The sequence below is a fragment of the Falco naumanni genome, chromosome 1 (assembly GCF_017639655.2).
Source record: "Falco naumanni isolate bFalNau1 chromosome 1, bFalNau1.pat, whole genome shotgun sequence".
In the NCBI taxonomy this organism is placed as follows: Eukaryota; Metazoa; Chordata; class Aves; order Falconiformes; family Falconidae; genus Falco; species Falco naumanni.
The window spans coordinates 95,380,659-95,396,547 of record NC_054054.1 but is presented as its reverse complement, the minus strand read 5'-3'; the positions used below and the strand labels follow the sequence as shown (position 1 = coordinate 95,396,547).

The 15,889-nt window shown below is 37.5% G+C and overlaps 1 protein-coding gene and 1 non-coding gene across 16 annotated transcripts in view; both read right to left on the bottom strand.

The window, feature by feature from the left end:
* CLIP1 (CAP-Gly domain containing linker protein 1) overlaps window positions 1–15,889 on the bottom strand; it is an 81,365-nt gene that overhangs the window by 52,795 nt on the left and 12,681 nt on the right. For 14 of the 15 annotated variants that reach the window (XM_040609665.1, XM_040609547.1, XM_040609564.1 and 11 more), the window contains 2 exons: window positions 8,170–8,365; window positions 7,108–7,676 (listed from right to left, as the gene is read on the bottom strand). In XM_040609665.1, coding sequence (XP_040465599.1) covers window positions 7,108–7,676; window positions 8,170–8,263 — 663 coding nt within the window. In that variant the 5' untranslated portion in view covers window positions 8,264–8,365. Of the gene's footprint in view, window positions 1–7,107; window positions 7,677–8,169; window positions 8,366–8,709; window positions 8,929–15,889 lie in introns of those variants that run through there. The other variant, XM_040609581.1, reaches the window with a different exon arrangement.
* LOC121082783 lies at window positions 13,718–13,878 on the bottom strand. The gene has a single exon (XR_005826113.1). It is a non-coding gene; the product is annotated as a U1 spliceosomal RNA (small nuclear RNA).

Here is a 15,889-nt window from a genome sequence, read left to right as displayed (position 1 = left end):
CAGAATTGATGCTCAGATTCTCTACCTTCTATCGGGCTATCTGCTTCCATGAAACTTCTAAGAACTTATGTTTGAAACCTCCACATTTCTACCCAAGTTGGCTGCAATTGGCTAGCAAGTTCAAAAGCCAGGTCCAAGTGGGCAGAAGAGCTATGACACTCGCACTGACACAGCACTAGCACACAACCCTTTACTTCCAGGAAAAAAGCACAGTTTAATAATTAAAAATTATGTGCTATTGAGGTTCAATTCATTCAATCAACTTGTTCAGTCACAAAGGAAGCAATAAAAAAACCTAACAGCAATTCCGTACTACGAAAGCCACATGTGACTTCAACACCACAAAAAAAAAAAAAGAAAAAAGCAAAGGCAAAGACTAAAATAGGTAAGTAAATAAATCGTCCTTCCGCCCATCCTGTGTAGAAATGAGCAAGGACAACATGTTCCTGGATATCACTCCCCCCGGAAAGGCAGGGGGAGGGGAAGGGAGACAAGGAGTCCACACACACACGCATACACAAAATCCTAAACCAGCCTTGCATGCACAAACTATTAACAAAGCATGTGAAGTTACTTTTTGCTGCCATTATATCCCAGTAACTCACATGCAATTTTAAGTTAAATAAGGAGCTGCCAAACCACAATGACTCACAGTTAGAAACAACTCACACCTTGCTGCAATGAGATAAATTTAACATCTTGTTTATCTGTGAACAGACAGGTAACAAACTGAAATCCTGAAAAATGTTTAAAAGTAACATAAAAGCTGTGGTTTGCACAGAGAAAATCACCCAGATAATGAATTACAAAGCCTTTGGAATTAGCCCTTATCCTTCAGCTATATTCTCATATATTTATTTCATGCTGTGGCAGCCACTTTGCACGCTAGTCTACGTTATCCTTTACAGTATCCAAAACACTATGTCTAAATATACATACATAAATATAAAAATTACTTTCACCCTTGACTTAACATGACAAAGCCATCAAAATACCCTACAGTCAACTCAGCTTAAGGATAAAGCAAAAATGTGATTGAGCAGTTAAACATTGTGGTGCATTTGCAGTTACAATAAGCAAGGCTGGGGAGAGGACAGCCCCAGAAGAGTGCGTAACAATTGCTTGTTCTCAACTTCCAAGTTTTTGTTCCTTTTCCGTCCTCGTATGCAATCGTGGCAAGATATTTTTACATTGCTTTAACTGTAACAATGCCAATGAATATTTGTTTTTCTAGCAGTTAAGTACTGACTATAGTAGATTTTTAAATAGACTACACTCAGAAGTGCATTTCCTATTCAGAATGTTACAGAAACTAGAAAATGGAAAACTTAAAAAAAACACATTGAAAATACAGGATCACTTCTAAAAGGAGAAACTTCTCCCTACATGTGAGGTTTCTTTTCCCCTTTGTTGCTTTCAAGAGCCCTGGAATTTAATCAGTTGGCAGTCTTACGTCATGTTTACTTGGAGATAGGTTACATGGGTGGAAACTGAATCTGACAATAATTTCCTACCAGCCTCTGCCTATTGCATCACTAAAAAACGTAGTAAGAAGTAACGAAGCAAGTAGGAACTTGCAGCGAGCTGTGTAAAACAGAGAATAAGAAGTCAGATGTTACTCATGCATAGAAAATAACTCTACAAAAAGGCCACTTCAGCATATGGCCGTAAATCTCGTTTGCAACCTTTTGTGAACATATGGACGGAGGCCCAAGTTACAGCTTTACAGCTCAGCTCCAGAAGCATCACATTTGGCAGACCGTGATGAAGCTGTAACTGGTTAAATGAATGAAAGCACTTTAATCCCTTGAGAAGACTAAGGCCCCTTAGGCTGATCAGATTTTTATTTATTTATTTAAAATACAGCATCTGGTCCCTCCAGGAACAAGCCTAAGATGCTCTCAAAGCTGCTTCAACTTCTGTTAGGTGCAATGGTTTTCACACAAAGCAGGTTTTCCCCTTTCATTTCAGCAAGTTGAGTTTGGTTGGTTGGTTAGTTCAGCGGTTTTTGTTTGTTTTTAAAATCAACTTTGCATTGGGCTGTGAAGAAATCATAAGTACTCGCAAGACCAAGGCAAACAGGTTCTCTGGCTGCACCTCAAACAGGAAAGAGAAACTGGCTTAGCCTGAAAGTAATTTGTTTTCTGAATTAGTTTTCAGTTATTCTTTCCCCATCTGATTTGGTACCTAAGTGACAATACCTCCACAGGCACAAGAAGGGACCACTTTCTGCATAGGAATTCTTATTCATACAAGATTCAAAATGCTGAAACTGTAGCCTAATTTTCAGCAGGCAAATCAACTACAGTCGTGTTAAAGACCTTGCACTCTGTCATTAACCCAGTAAAGGCTGGACGAGTGCAATGAAGGAAGTGCAGATTTCCACATAATTTCCTACTTTAAGCAATCCCCAAATATGAGACCAGGCTGCTCAGAGTTAATGTCCTCTTTCTAACAACTAAATCATATCCAGATTCCAGAACACACTTCAGATGTTAAGAATGAAAATCATGGTTAATACAGAGCTATTTGAATAACTCTGCATTAATAACTTCTCCTTTGGTTCAGCTGTATTATTTTTTCCAGTAAAAGTTATACATCAGTGCACCAAATGAAAACTTGGGCTGTAAGGAGTTAATATCAGAAACCACAACTATTTAAAATATGTACTTTATCTCCCTATATTTTCAACATTTCTACATATTAACATGAAGTATTTTCAGGTACTTGTTAGTCAAAGGAAAATTAGTGCTCAGCTTCAAGTCAGCTAGGCAATTAAATACAGGCTTGCTGAATATGGATCAAATATACCAGGACTTGAGGGAGACAGATTTCTTATCAGAGATCTCCAAGACAGCAGAGGGCTTGTGTGCTGTTTTAACCTAACTGTTTTTGAGAAGAAGTAAACGACAGAAATCTCTCCTTTTGCACTGGAACATCCATACGGGGATATAATACTTCAGCTCATGGATTCATTTAGTTTGATTTGCTTTTGATTTACTTTGACTCCTCCAGAATCTCAAGAAAGAGAACTCCAGAAAACAGGACAATGTGAATTCTTCCACTATTATTATATTTCCCTTACAGACATTGATGTCTACCACGAGCTATTTTTCTGATGTTTATAACTTGATTTAACAGTCTGGAATATGTCTTCTTCAAACTAGTGGGGGAGGGGGGGGGGGAAGTTATAGCTGACTGTTAGAGCAAATCTACCTCAAGTATTTTTCTGCAGGCATCCACAGGAATATAGCTAACATATTGCACACCTTGAAGCACTACCTATTTTGATGTTAATAAAACTTTTTTTCATATACAAGGTCTTTTGCAAAAATATGTTTTCTGCCCCCTGAAAAAGCAAGCCTGCTTGCTTTTGCATCTTTTCATCTTCACATCTATTGCATTGTAAAGCACAACCTCACATGAGATATTCTAAGCAAGCCTGCATTTCAGAATATATAGGTGATCACCTCACAACTCTACTTGTTTTTTTGCAGTGGTGTTTCTTTTCTCTGACAACCATCTGAATGAGTGTCCTGAACACTTAGTTTGTACATAACCACTGTTCTTCCTAATGTTACCTCAATTAAGGAATGATCCTGTACGGTACCTGTCTTCACATCCAAATAAGTCAGGGATATGGACATTGGAAGCTTCCTTTATTAAATACTAAATCTGTATTTTTTTTTTAAAGACATCAGTTCTCCCACAGAAGTTTGGGGGGAACTTTACATATGGGACAATGTAGCGTTAGGAAATTCTAACTTTAAGTACACAAAAGACTGGTGAAACAACTAGAGATCGAATGAATAAGAAAACAAGTTTAAGACATTTTTTCTATCCACACAAAACAATACCAACCATGTACTACAGCTTTAATCATCTCTTCAAAATTCCTTTGCACGTACAGCCATTAAACTACCTCATCCCAACACCACTGGTTATGACCATCTGATGCAGTAGTTTTCTGTGACAGAATGCAGAAGCAACTGTGAAAAGCTGACAGCTGCTTTTGATGTAGAGGAATAGTACTAACGTCTCAGTAGGAACTGAAAAATTTTCCAACAAAACTTAGCTGTTGGGACACATCAGTTTGTCAAGCCTGAAATGCTTTGAACCCAGCATTTCAGGTTCAACAAACTTGTGTCAAATTTACATTTGTGTAATGCAAAAAAGAAGCTGAGTTGAGATGTAAATTGGTAAACGCATTTATCCAGCATTTAAACAGTTTTCAGAATGGTAACTTGGTTTTTGATAACCCAGAAAAGCTGTACGATTTTACCTTTTTTGTTGAAGGAATCATCAAAAACAACCAGTTGCCAACAAAAAAAAAAAGATAAAATAATTGAACAGATCAATTTAAGATAACTCCTATTAAGTAGGTTTTAAAATCACATTTAGAGGAAAAAATGTAACAGATTTAAATGCCTCAGTGTAACACTCCACACCCCAAGATCACATACTAAGATCAACAACGTTGAGCCACGTCTGAAGTCCATTCCAGAATGTAATCTTAGCTGGCGAGCTGTGTCTTACCCGTCTATGAATTTGCCCTTAAGGACATACTTTTCCAGTAATGTATTTTAATAAGACTCCCAAATGAGCTTTTGTCTATCATGAACTCATTGTTCTGCTGAACTGCAATTCCACACTGCTGGAGGCTCACCGTTTTCAAGATGCAATTCTCTGCAGTTGTTTTACCTGTATATCCATAATCATCACAGCATTGTTATCACTAAGAACCTTCACAAAGCATTCAACAGCAGTCAGTCCAACCTGCAAGAACTGATGGATGCGTACAGCATTTAGTTGCTGGAGTTCTGCAACGGTACGGTCAGATGGGAGCATGTCTCATGGCCATGACACTACACTGTCACTTCAAAGGGAAATTCTATGCTGAGGCAAGACAGACATTCCATCAAGCCTCTAATCCTCTTGCATAAGGTATTACTGAAAAGTTACTGCTGTCAGTATAAATAAAAACCAAACAACATGGAGCAGTCCAGTTGCATTTGTACCTTAGATGGAGTAGGAATGGCTAAGCAAGCTACAGTAAGTGACAGGTCTTTCACAACAACTGGTGGTAGCTGTAGGCTCTGAGGACCGTTTCCAACAATTAGTCAGCTCAGTTCTACAGTCCATAGTGCGGGACAGGAGTTCAGTGGCAGAGAAAAAACATACTATTAACAGATGAATGGATTATTCAGCCAAGTTTACTAGTATTTGCAATAACCTGGCAATTTAAGATAGTTACACCTGAATTTTTATTAGACATGACATCAGCAGAGCCTGGGATCTACTAAAAAATTATCATGGCACCCAAAAGGGTTAAAAATGAGCAGACCAGAAACCTGTCATTAACATTCATATTCCTGTGTATGCATTGTCTTATAGTGGGATATAAATTACAGATACACATCACTGACATGCTGTGCTAGGAATTGCCCCAAAACCTCAAACTACAATTTGATGACTCAACAGGAAAGACTTAAGGCAAACAGAGGAAGTAGGGAGGATGAAGTTTAATGTGTTCTACTTAAACAGAATTTAGGACCTTACTACTATCAAACTGGCACTTGCAATACACTTCTGTAATTTGCACTAATAAGACACAGGAGAGTGATGCCTTTATAGGCATCAGATAATTTTCCCACCCAGAGAGGACATCCCAGAAGATCTCACGAAGATCCTTGAGATATAGGCAAACAAATGGTTAAAAACCCGATGCTGACTGGAAGACGACAGGGCTCTAGTCTCTGACAGAAATAGCCAGGGATAAACGGTAAATCTTTGTTTCCATTGCCACTCCAAGAAAATGCATCTCAGCCCAACTCCAGCTGTCAGCCAAACCCTGCCCTCACTTCACCTTAGTTCCCTTCACACTTTCTTCAGCTTGGCCCTATGTTTTAAGCTGTCTTTACACAGAAAGGGGAGTCAAATTTGTCCTTAAAAAAAAATATTAAAAAATTAAAATAGCAATCCACCTTCACTGTGGAATCGTTATCTGGTGGGGCAGTGCAAGGCAAACCATGAAATCCATGAGACTTCTTCTACACAAGATTCTTACAATAACCCCAGAAATGCTTTCTATGCCAGGGTATTCATTCCTGTCCTTGTTTTTACCTAATAGAAATTTTAAAAATTATATTGTAAATAAAGAGAGATCATATCAAAACAACAGTAAGACAATTCTTCAGCTTAATGACACACACACAATTCAGACCTAAAATCAGATCTGTGTTATCGCAATCGTAGATCTGGTGGACATACAAGTATCATTTGGGTTATATTTAAAGACTACATACATAGCCTTTAAATAAAAGGACACAACATAAACAAGGTACCACCAGCTTTCTACTGCCTCTTCAAGCAAAAGCTAGTGTTTGAAGGCAGTTTCCCACTTTTCTTAGTAGGTGTATGTCAAATCAGTTATCAAGTGACCCATGCTCTATTACATTGATCCAAATATAAAAGGTATACAACACCATTATTTAAAAAAAATGTTTAAACTAACAAAACTTAACTCCCTTTTAAAAGAGTGAAATGATACATCAGCAGAAGCATTTATGGTTCTAAATATCAGAAGGGCAGCCAAGTACCATGACACGTCACCAACAGAACATGTAATTCCTGGGTGATCAGTGGCATTATGTGGCTACTTCTGTTGCTGCCTATCACCACTCAGGGGAACAATCAATTATTGAACTGATAGCTTTCTAAAAACATGGCCCTGAAAAGAGCTGCATGGAAATCTCACAAGCTCTATTTTTATTTGGTATGACGGCAGTTCTTCAAGGTATGGAAAGATAAGCTACAAATATGTTGTTAAATAATGAATTATTTTTTTAAAACATTAGCAAAATATAATAGATTAAAACCTGCCAAATTAACCATTTTATCTTGGTACTGCAGAGATCTTCCTACGGCATGCAAAGCTGCGTGCAAAGACCTCGTCTACAGAGTACACTCAACGAAAAGAAAGCTAGAGCATAAATTTACACTACCTTGACCAAGGAAACGTTTTGAATATTAGCAGAAGTTACAATTTCCATCAATCAATCTATCAATCAATCAAAAGCAGAGACAGAGGCTGTACGGGAATCTTACCAGAACTCTATCTCCAATTTTGAGCTCCCTTTCTCCCTTCTTTAGTGATCCAGCTTCAGAGAGATTTGATATAGATTCACTTGCAGTTTTTGAAAGATTGCTAATCTGAGGAGTTGAATGTTCCTTAGCAGCAAGTGGTGAAGTTTTTTGTGGAATTCCTGAAGGGGGAAGTGCAGCAGTGGATGAAGACACCATACTAACAGCCGATACGGAAGTTGGTGATGTAGCTCTAGAAGCATGAGCTGTCGGTGTACCATTGGCTTCATCTTCTGTCAGCACTTTTCTTGTCAATTTTGATGGTCTTGTAAATATTCCCCTCAAGGGTTCACACTGGAAATAGCGAACTCCAGCCACAGAGCCATCATTCTTACCAATGGGTTCATCCAGAACAATCCCTGCCCACTGTCCTGGAGCAAACTGTGTTTCACCAAGGAACTGGATAAAGCCAGGTTTATTTCCATTGACCCAAACACGCTCCCCAACTCTGAAATCATCCACAAACTCTTCATGTGCATCTGCAGTGGTTGTGCTGGAGGTCTTTTCGTTGGAAGCTGCTTTTTCTGCTGGAGCTGGAATCAAGCACAGTAAGAATGCAACAGGAATTAAATACACTAATATTCCAGAAAGTGTCATTACTTAGTTTCAATGTAACAAGCATTTGGAAAAGCACGATTTCTACAAGGAAAAGGACAATTCCAAACTTTCTTACTTATGAAAACACTGTAATCTCTGGAATACAATAGTTCAAAATCTAAGGACAGTGACGTTAAATGCATTTAATACAGGTTTTGGTAAAGATCTTGTGAAGATTACAAGTCTTACCTCAGAAACTACCCAATTATTTTTATCATGATAAGATTTCTTCAAGGAAAGCTGCCTGATCACATCTAATTAGTAACTTCAGATTTTTGGCACGTTGTACAAATTACTTTTATAGACCAGAATTACAAGCTAAAATACCTTGGTGTAAATAGTAAAAATAGTGCATACTCATAGCTTTAAAGGTATTTTTTGTTAGAAGATGAATAAGGGAAAAGTTAAGATATTTAAATATTCCTTTACCAGCTGCAACAGATGCAGGTGTTTTCAGCAATGTACTCCCGTGCTTGATGGTCTTTGAAGGAGCCTTAAGTCCACTTGGCTTTAACATACTCATCTTTTTGCAATAACAGTGTCAATCCTCTTTGTCTGTAGCAACTATCTTTTTCCAAACATGGATAAAATATATCATTCGAGTTCTTCCAATTCTGGAATAAACCTGTATATAAAAATATTAGACATGAAACAAAAATCAGTATTTTAATTCCTGCAGAAGAAATCTCTATACATACACATAGCCTGTGTATGAAATGCAGAGTAAAAGACGCTTCACAAAAACAACCATGAGCATTTCCCAGGACAGCATTTCCAATTCCTCATCTTTTAAAGGCCATTTGCTATTAAAAGACACCAAGTCTGAACCTAAAACATCAAAATAACTCACTTCACTGAATGCTGCTGTATCCATCTTAAGCTTTAATCTAAAAGGTTATTTAAGAAAAACAGAGCCCTTAACAGCATTACTAACATTACGCATAGATATAACCATTCTGCTCAACTTACTGTTTTCAGTCACATTTTTCAAGTGTTGCAATATCCCAGCAAAAACAACTTGAGAACAGAGAACGAAGGACAAGAGAAATCATGAGAACCAGGAATTTCAGGATAAAAAGAACAAAAACTTTAAGAGAGATTGGAACTGGAAAACACCAATTAATCAACAGGGTCAGGGGATGACACCTAAAAAGTAAACATCCACCTCAGCTGTGTGAGGTCTTTTAGATCACAAGATGCACTGGCTCACAGTCCCCTACACAGTGCCCCAGCTCCGCTCCTCTGGAAAAAGGAGGAGGGACTCTTCCCTAGTTGCTAGGATAGAGCCCTGCTCGAACTTGGAAGCCAGCAACAAGCTTTTCAGGGAACTATGTCATGAGGGGTTTGCCACAGAAGGCATCTTCCTTCTGATGACAAAAGCTTTAGAAAGGCCCTTTCATCTATAATGAATAATCTGTGGGGTTTTTCTCAAACAGATTCAAAGCCAAACTGTAACGTGACTGGTCTCCCCCCATCTTCAAAAGCATAAACTGTTCTGTGTGAGCACAGCTCAGCTCTTTGCTAAGCTTATACACAAGGCACTAACAGAACTGCTATGTCCACTTAAAAAAAAAAAAAAAAGCACACATCTAAACAAAAGCTTTAAGAAGAAAAAAAAAACCAAACAAACCGAAACACAGACATGTAGCAATACACTGTTTGCTCAACTGTTTGCTCAGAACATGACAAACAAGAGTGGTAAAGCAGGTCTCAGTCTTGCTGTTCACTCAGCGTTTTGGCACCAAGCAGTACACAGGCACGGGCAGAACGCTGGCCAACTGCACACCTCCCAAAGCCGGGTGAGCACCACTCAGGTACCCATGCTGGGTGTACAGTATGTTCAACAAACACTAGTGAAGGAAAAACTGTTACACTACAAGAAGGAAGACCAAAGATACAAGCCAACCGTGTCTTTCTAAGTTCTACCCTTCATGTATTATTAACAGCCAGCACATAAGTGTTCCTAAAAAACAGTTAACTGTGGGAAAAAAAAAGTATCAGGCACACTGCTTTGTGAACCTCAACACCAAAGTGAAACATTTATGCTACTTCAAGATTGGCCATGCCAAATTAAAGGCATTTTCTAAGAAGTCTGCAAAAATGTTATACTTTAAAAAGCATTAATTACCACCTTGGATGTATGGTGTTTGTCTGTAAGTTATGTTCCATGACAACTCTGAAGTAGCACTGTGAAGATTTCTGAACATTTTTTCTAGCATTGCCAAAAGTATGTCACCCACCCATCTGCAGAGTTATGACGACTGAAGAGAAAAATTTCTCCATTGTTTTTGCAAGACGTATGCCAGTTTACTGTTAATTTTTTAAGTGGGAGCTTTCACATTCATGAACTCAGCTCTCTGAAATCAAAGCATAAGGATAGGCACGAAATATGACTAAGCCATAAAAGAACTGGAAGGCACACAGTTATACAGAACAACTACAGGATCACGTAAGATGTCACTTTGGACACAACGGGAACACTGTGGGGGTTTTTTTTTTCCCTTCTCCTACCTACCTGTCCTCCCTGGTAAATCTGAAAGCATCATATTTCCTCAGCTTCTGTTTTAAAAATCTTCTAAAACTGCACTTTACTCTTACACACTGAGGACTTGAAAAGCCTTCCTTTTCTCTCTTACACACTACCTACCTATTTTTCCTCAGGCTGCAGTCCCTTTTCCTTCCCCTCCAATTCCAGGATCTCCATGCATGCCTCCATTACCTTTCTCAGCTCATCAAAATCCACATAACAGAAAAACTGTACACAGTAAAGGACTTGGTCCAAATACAGAAATGCAAAAATTATCAAGGTCAGTTCTTTTTAGTTCAGTCTTCTCTGTCAGTGCCAAACACCAAATTTATGGAAATTCAACCACCTTATTTGGGCCAAGGCACATCCTCCTTAGAAAAGATTGTCTCCCAAAATCAGGAGGCTAGATGCTGTCTTACAGTATTCTGCTATTCTTTTCCACATACTACCTCTTTTTTTTGCCCCCAAAGAGCATTCCAGCACTACACAGGTAGTAACATGTGTATTAAAAGAAAACAAACACTAAATGACCCCTCAAAATCACATTTTTCCAGTTTAAAATAATTATTTATTAATAGATGTTTAACAAACCTCTGCTTAACAGTAAGTCAGAATGTTCTAATATTGCATTTCTTGGCTCCGAGTACTCATTCATGTTTTAATCTTGCTCTCCACAGTCATGGGTTATATATTTGCTGTGTCATTCGCTTTTCTCAACACACAGGCCTTCAGCTAGGCCAGAAGTAACACCAGCCCTTGTACCTTGGTTTCAGAGTTACCGAAATTGTACCTTAATTAAAAAAAACCTGCTAAAATGTAGACAATGCAGTTTGGTAAATTACTGCCTTATTGCAACAGTGAAAATGCAACTTTTGGTCTTAGAAATAGTCAGGGCCTTTACAGTAGCATTTCCTAACAGAATTCATAAAACACTGAAAGTGCATAAATTTGTATCAAGTGATCTTAAGCATTACACACTCCAGCATTTCCTAACAGGCTCCAGATGTCAATTACCTCATTTTAGTTCTCATAAGAGAGAGCAGCAGCCAGCTACTTGTCTCCATTTGTTCCCTCTCCTTCCTTGAATCTGTCTCAGCTTTCCTTAAAAAGAATCTTTATAACCAATTGGCAATAATGTTAACTGTAAGTTTCTCTAAAGATCCTATCAGGAACCTAAGGAAACGCCGAGAATCTGATAATATATACTATGTAAGTGTTCAGAAAGCCACAAGTTTTTCCAATACCATAACCGAGCATTAAAAAGAAAGAGAGAGATTTTAAACACAAGCTTTACACTTGTGCCATTACTGGGAAACATGATTTCATACAACATGAAAATGTGTTACATTCTTGAATAAATTGCAGATTTACTGTATGTGTGTTGACCACTAAAAATTTTCAAACACTGACATGAATCCTTGCATTGGCCCTTTTAGCTGATAATATCCTTATTCTTATTTACCTTTTACAGACCTCTTAAGTAGTACATGGATCAAAGCAATCCATAAGTAACAAGTTAAGAACCATTGGTGTAAGGAAATAAATCCTACTAATCTGATAATAAATATAAATTCTGTTGGCAAGTTGAAATAAAAATAAATAAATAAAATTTAACCACATAACCCCAAATTAAAAAAGCAGAGTATTTTCCAACTGTCAAAAAAGTAATTCTTATAATAAAATGAAAATAGCTGTCTACCACTGTTTCTTTCAAGACTGTATTTTCAACAGCTAGTACTCCAAAAAGAACTAAACCACAACTAAATAAGAAAACAGGGAAAAAAGTTAAAGCCTCAGCTCATGCTACTGAAGAACCCTATAGTCATGACAAGAATAAAATAGCACCAAGAGTTCTTTAAGCTTAGTTGACATCTGACGAGCATGCTGCCACCAGCAGGCTCTCCTTCAGGACAGCTAGTGCCACAGTTAAAAGCAAAACGTTTCAACTGATGAAACATTTGAAACAATGGCTCAACAATTTAAGCAAGAAACGTTTGCTAACATCACTACTTGCCAGTACCACGGAACAGATGCAGTGTTTCCATGGATAAAAGCAAGTTGTCTGTCCATTTGGATCGGAAACAAAAGGACATTCTAAAATAGAGCAGCATAATGTTTGAATTGACTCAAAACGGACTGCATAATCTCAGTCTTCTGCATGCAGACACCAGCCTGACTCTGTGCAGTGTACTTTGAGGCTGGAATACTACTCCTGTGGTTTATCTGTATAATAAAGTGAAACAATTGTTTAAATCAATGATCATCCACTATCAGTCATGCATGAGTTCTTCAAAACATTTCAAATGAAAAAGATTTAATATTAAACTTAGTTAACATTATTAAGAGATTAAACACTGTTGGAAAATGCCTTTCAATGCCAACACATTTCTAAGCTCAAAAAAAGAAACCACTTCAATTTGTTAATGCTGCTAAGCATACCAGTGCTTTGCAAAAGACATAAAGGCTGAGAGATACAGAGTAAATATTCTAAAAGGGCTATGTAGAACAGATGACTGCTGAAAATCTCACAGATTATATGCAATCCCTGTGGTTGTCAACTACTATTTATCTAGAAACAAATTCTGGCCATATCATTAAGGAAATGTAACATGTACAAAATAAACCAGAAAATTCCTTATATAGAAAAGTGATATGGAAAGCATATCTCGAAGGCCGCTGCAATCCAGAAACTTTGATTCCCTGCGAGAAAAACAAACTCACCACATGAAGCACTATGTTTGAAATAGCTGCCTGAACAGCATTTCTTAAATATCTGTTTCATACCCTTTATGTCCATACCACTATTGCTAAGTTTTCAGAAGCTCATGAATCATTTCTCAAATATCCTGACAATCATTTAGAAAAAGTAACCTGGAATTTTGAACTTGGGAAGTTTTCTTCTCACAGTTACAAATGCCTACAACTCCTAAAATTATTGCTATCTTAAAACTTTAAAGCATATAAGCATCTTCTGTATGATTCAGATCTTGTGCTTATTACAGCTCTGAAAGTTGTATTCACGGTCTCCTGGGTTGATATTACATTTCTGTAAAAAGTGAGTATATATATATATTTCCAAAAGCAATTACAATAATGCTTTCAGTTGAATTTGTAAGCTTTTGAAATTCATACATATTTTTAAAATACAACCGCATTTTGGCTTTAAACAAAATAAATGCCTTCATGCTGCACTGCTATTTGCTTCTTGCTACTTCCTTAAAAACATTTCTGTCTATGCCAGAATATGCCAAATCACAGAGACTAACTTCAGATAGGAATGAGATTAATTCAGCCACAGCATGTCCACAGCCTGACCAGACTGGGACATACCAACATCTTTACTGAAGCAATTCTGGATGAGTTAGACACAGCAGAGGGATACTGCAGATCGCTAGCCTCACACACTCTCCCTAAAAGGCATTTTATGTTACCACCATCTTGTTTTGTTTCCAAGGAGGAATACAAATAAGGTATCTCTGCTACTGCTTATTATGCAGCCAAACTTCCCATGTTTTGGGAAACTGCAATGTCAGCACATCCAGAGTGAAAGAGATGAGCCGCAGCCTGGAATGATAGTCTTCCTGAACACGATGCCTCCTCTGACACGTTCTGGGTCTATCGGAGATATTTCATACTGGCCAACCAAAAAGACCAAATCACCATTTTGAAAGCATTGGATTAGAATGAAATAATTCCACAGCAAACAATATGCATTGTAAATGTCACACTAAGCTTCAAAGCAAATTCTGTAACAATTACAAGTAGTTAAACCAAAAAGATGTATTTGGAAGCCTTCATGCATTAGCTTATAGAACTCCTCTTGCGATGATGCAGGACACTTTGAATTCCTAGCCACTTACTACTTAAATACAACCATTCTGGAGTTATGAATTCATAGCAAGGTCAATGCATTTAGCCACTGACGCCGTTACTGAAATGGTAGGTGAACTTCCCTCTGAACCTAATGCTCATGACTTAGTGCAAATTCAGCACGTTTTGTCTGCTCCAAAGCATTTACTGAATGAGTAGCAAGTTCAGACTGAGACAAGGCAGAAAGCACTGTGTGCATTTCAGAACAACGCAAGTCACAAACAGCAAATTATTACGGTGCTGATGTAACCTCCTCTGCCATAGTCACAATCAAGCCAAATTGATTACCTGAATGTTGCTCAAGAATTTGACTGTACTGTTCAGTGATTAGGCTGTGGGATTACAAAGGCATCTTCAGGTATCATTTAAGTTGAAATGAATAGAATGTAAGAAAGAATTTATATATAAAACAGAAAATAAACAGAATTAAGATTTTAATATTTAAATAGAATAAAGGTTGGCATTTGGGAGTCTACATTTGATTACTCACTCAACACACAGCAATCAGAAAAAAAGGAGCATTTAAAAACAAAATGTCGTTTTTATTTTGTCTCCCAGAAACCATGCATTTTGATGTCAATTAACCAAGTAATAGGATGATTTGAATATATTCTTCAGATACACCACTACCATAAGAAAAGACACTAAAATAATACGCATTATTTATTCAATGTTTAGCACGCTAAGTGGCATCAGATCATATTTACTTGGCTTACTAGATGCTCTGATTACTGCCAGCATCAAAATATATGGTCTGGTATGTGCCTATCAAAGCAGTGTTTTGTACCTCACTTTTAAAGGTAGAAAAAAACTTGCATTTACAACTCCACTGATAAGGGGAAAAAAAATATTTAAAAAAAGGAATCTAGATTTTTCTCTCAGATCTGTTGTTTGCACATACTGGTATAGGAAATAAAAATTTAATAAGAAAATAAGCAAGAACATTGCCTAGTTTATATAGGATCATTTTTCTTATGACATCCTACTTCAGCTCGTTCCAGCCTAATCCAATATAACCACCACATGAATTCTAGAGGGGTATACCCTTCACTCATCCTACGCGAACCAGAAAGCCTCAGTTTCTCAGAGCGTGTTCTTAACATAAATATGGATTTTATTAGGGACAGACTCTTGAAGAAATGCATCTCTCTATTTTAACTAGCATAACTACTAAATTAACAGAACGAAAGCAATCCTTTGCTCTTCTGAAGTGTCTTCAAAGTCACTACCGGGATTACTCCAGGAAATTACTGTTGCATGAGAGTTTTAGTATATCTGTAGTCTAACTCAAAACACAGTTTGCTTTTGCTATCATTAAAAGACAGAACCAAAAGCTTATAAGCTGGGAAGTATGCCCACTGGTATGACACAGCTCTTTTGACAGTGTCATTGATTTGATGAACATAACTTGAAACAAAGAGTGGCTGACAAATTACTCAAACTGAAACGTATCTGTACGATCACTAGCAGAGGTCCTGAAAAACCTTTCAACTTTATTTTAGCAGGGATTTGTTTAGATAAACATTACTTAGTCTGAAGCAACTAGTTCAGTGAAACAAAGACACCCAGAGAATATTCAAAACAGTCCCAATGCTGTAACGCAAGCACTCTGCCTTGTCATCACTCATCCCACTATCAAGCAACCACAGTATAAGGACATCCCCATAAATAGCTACTGGTTTTCTGCAACTTCTAAGAGTGAATCTCTGCTTCCTTAAGAACTCAGAAGACACTCCTACTTTCCTGTACACT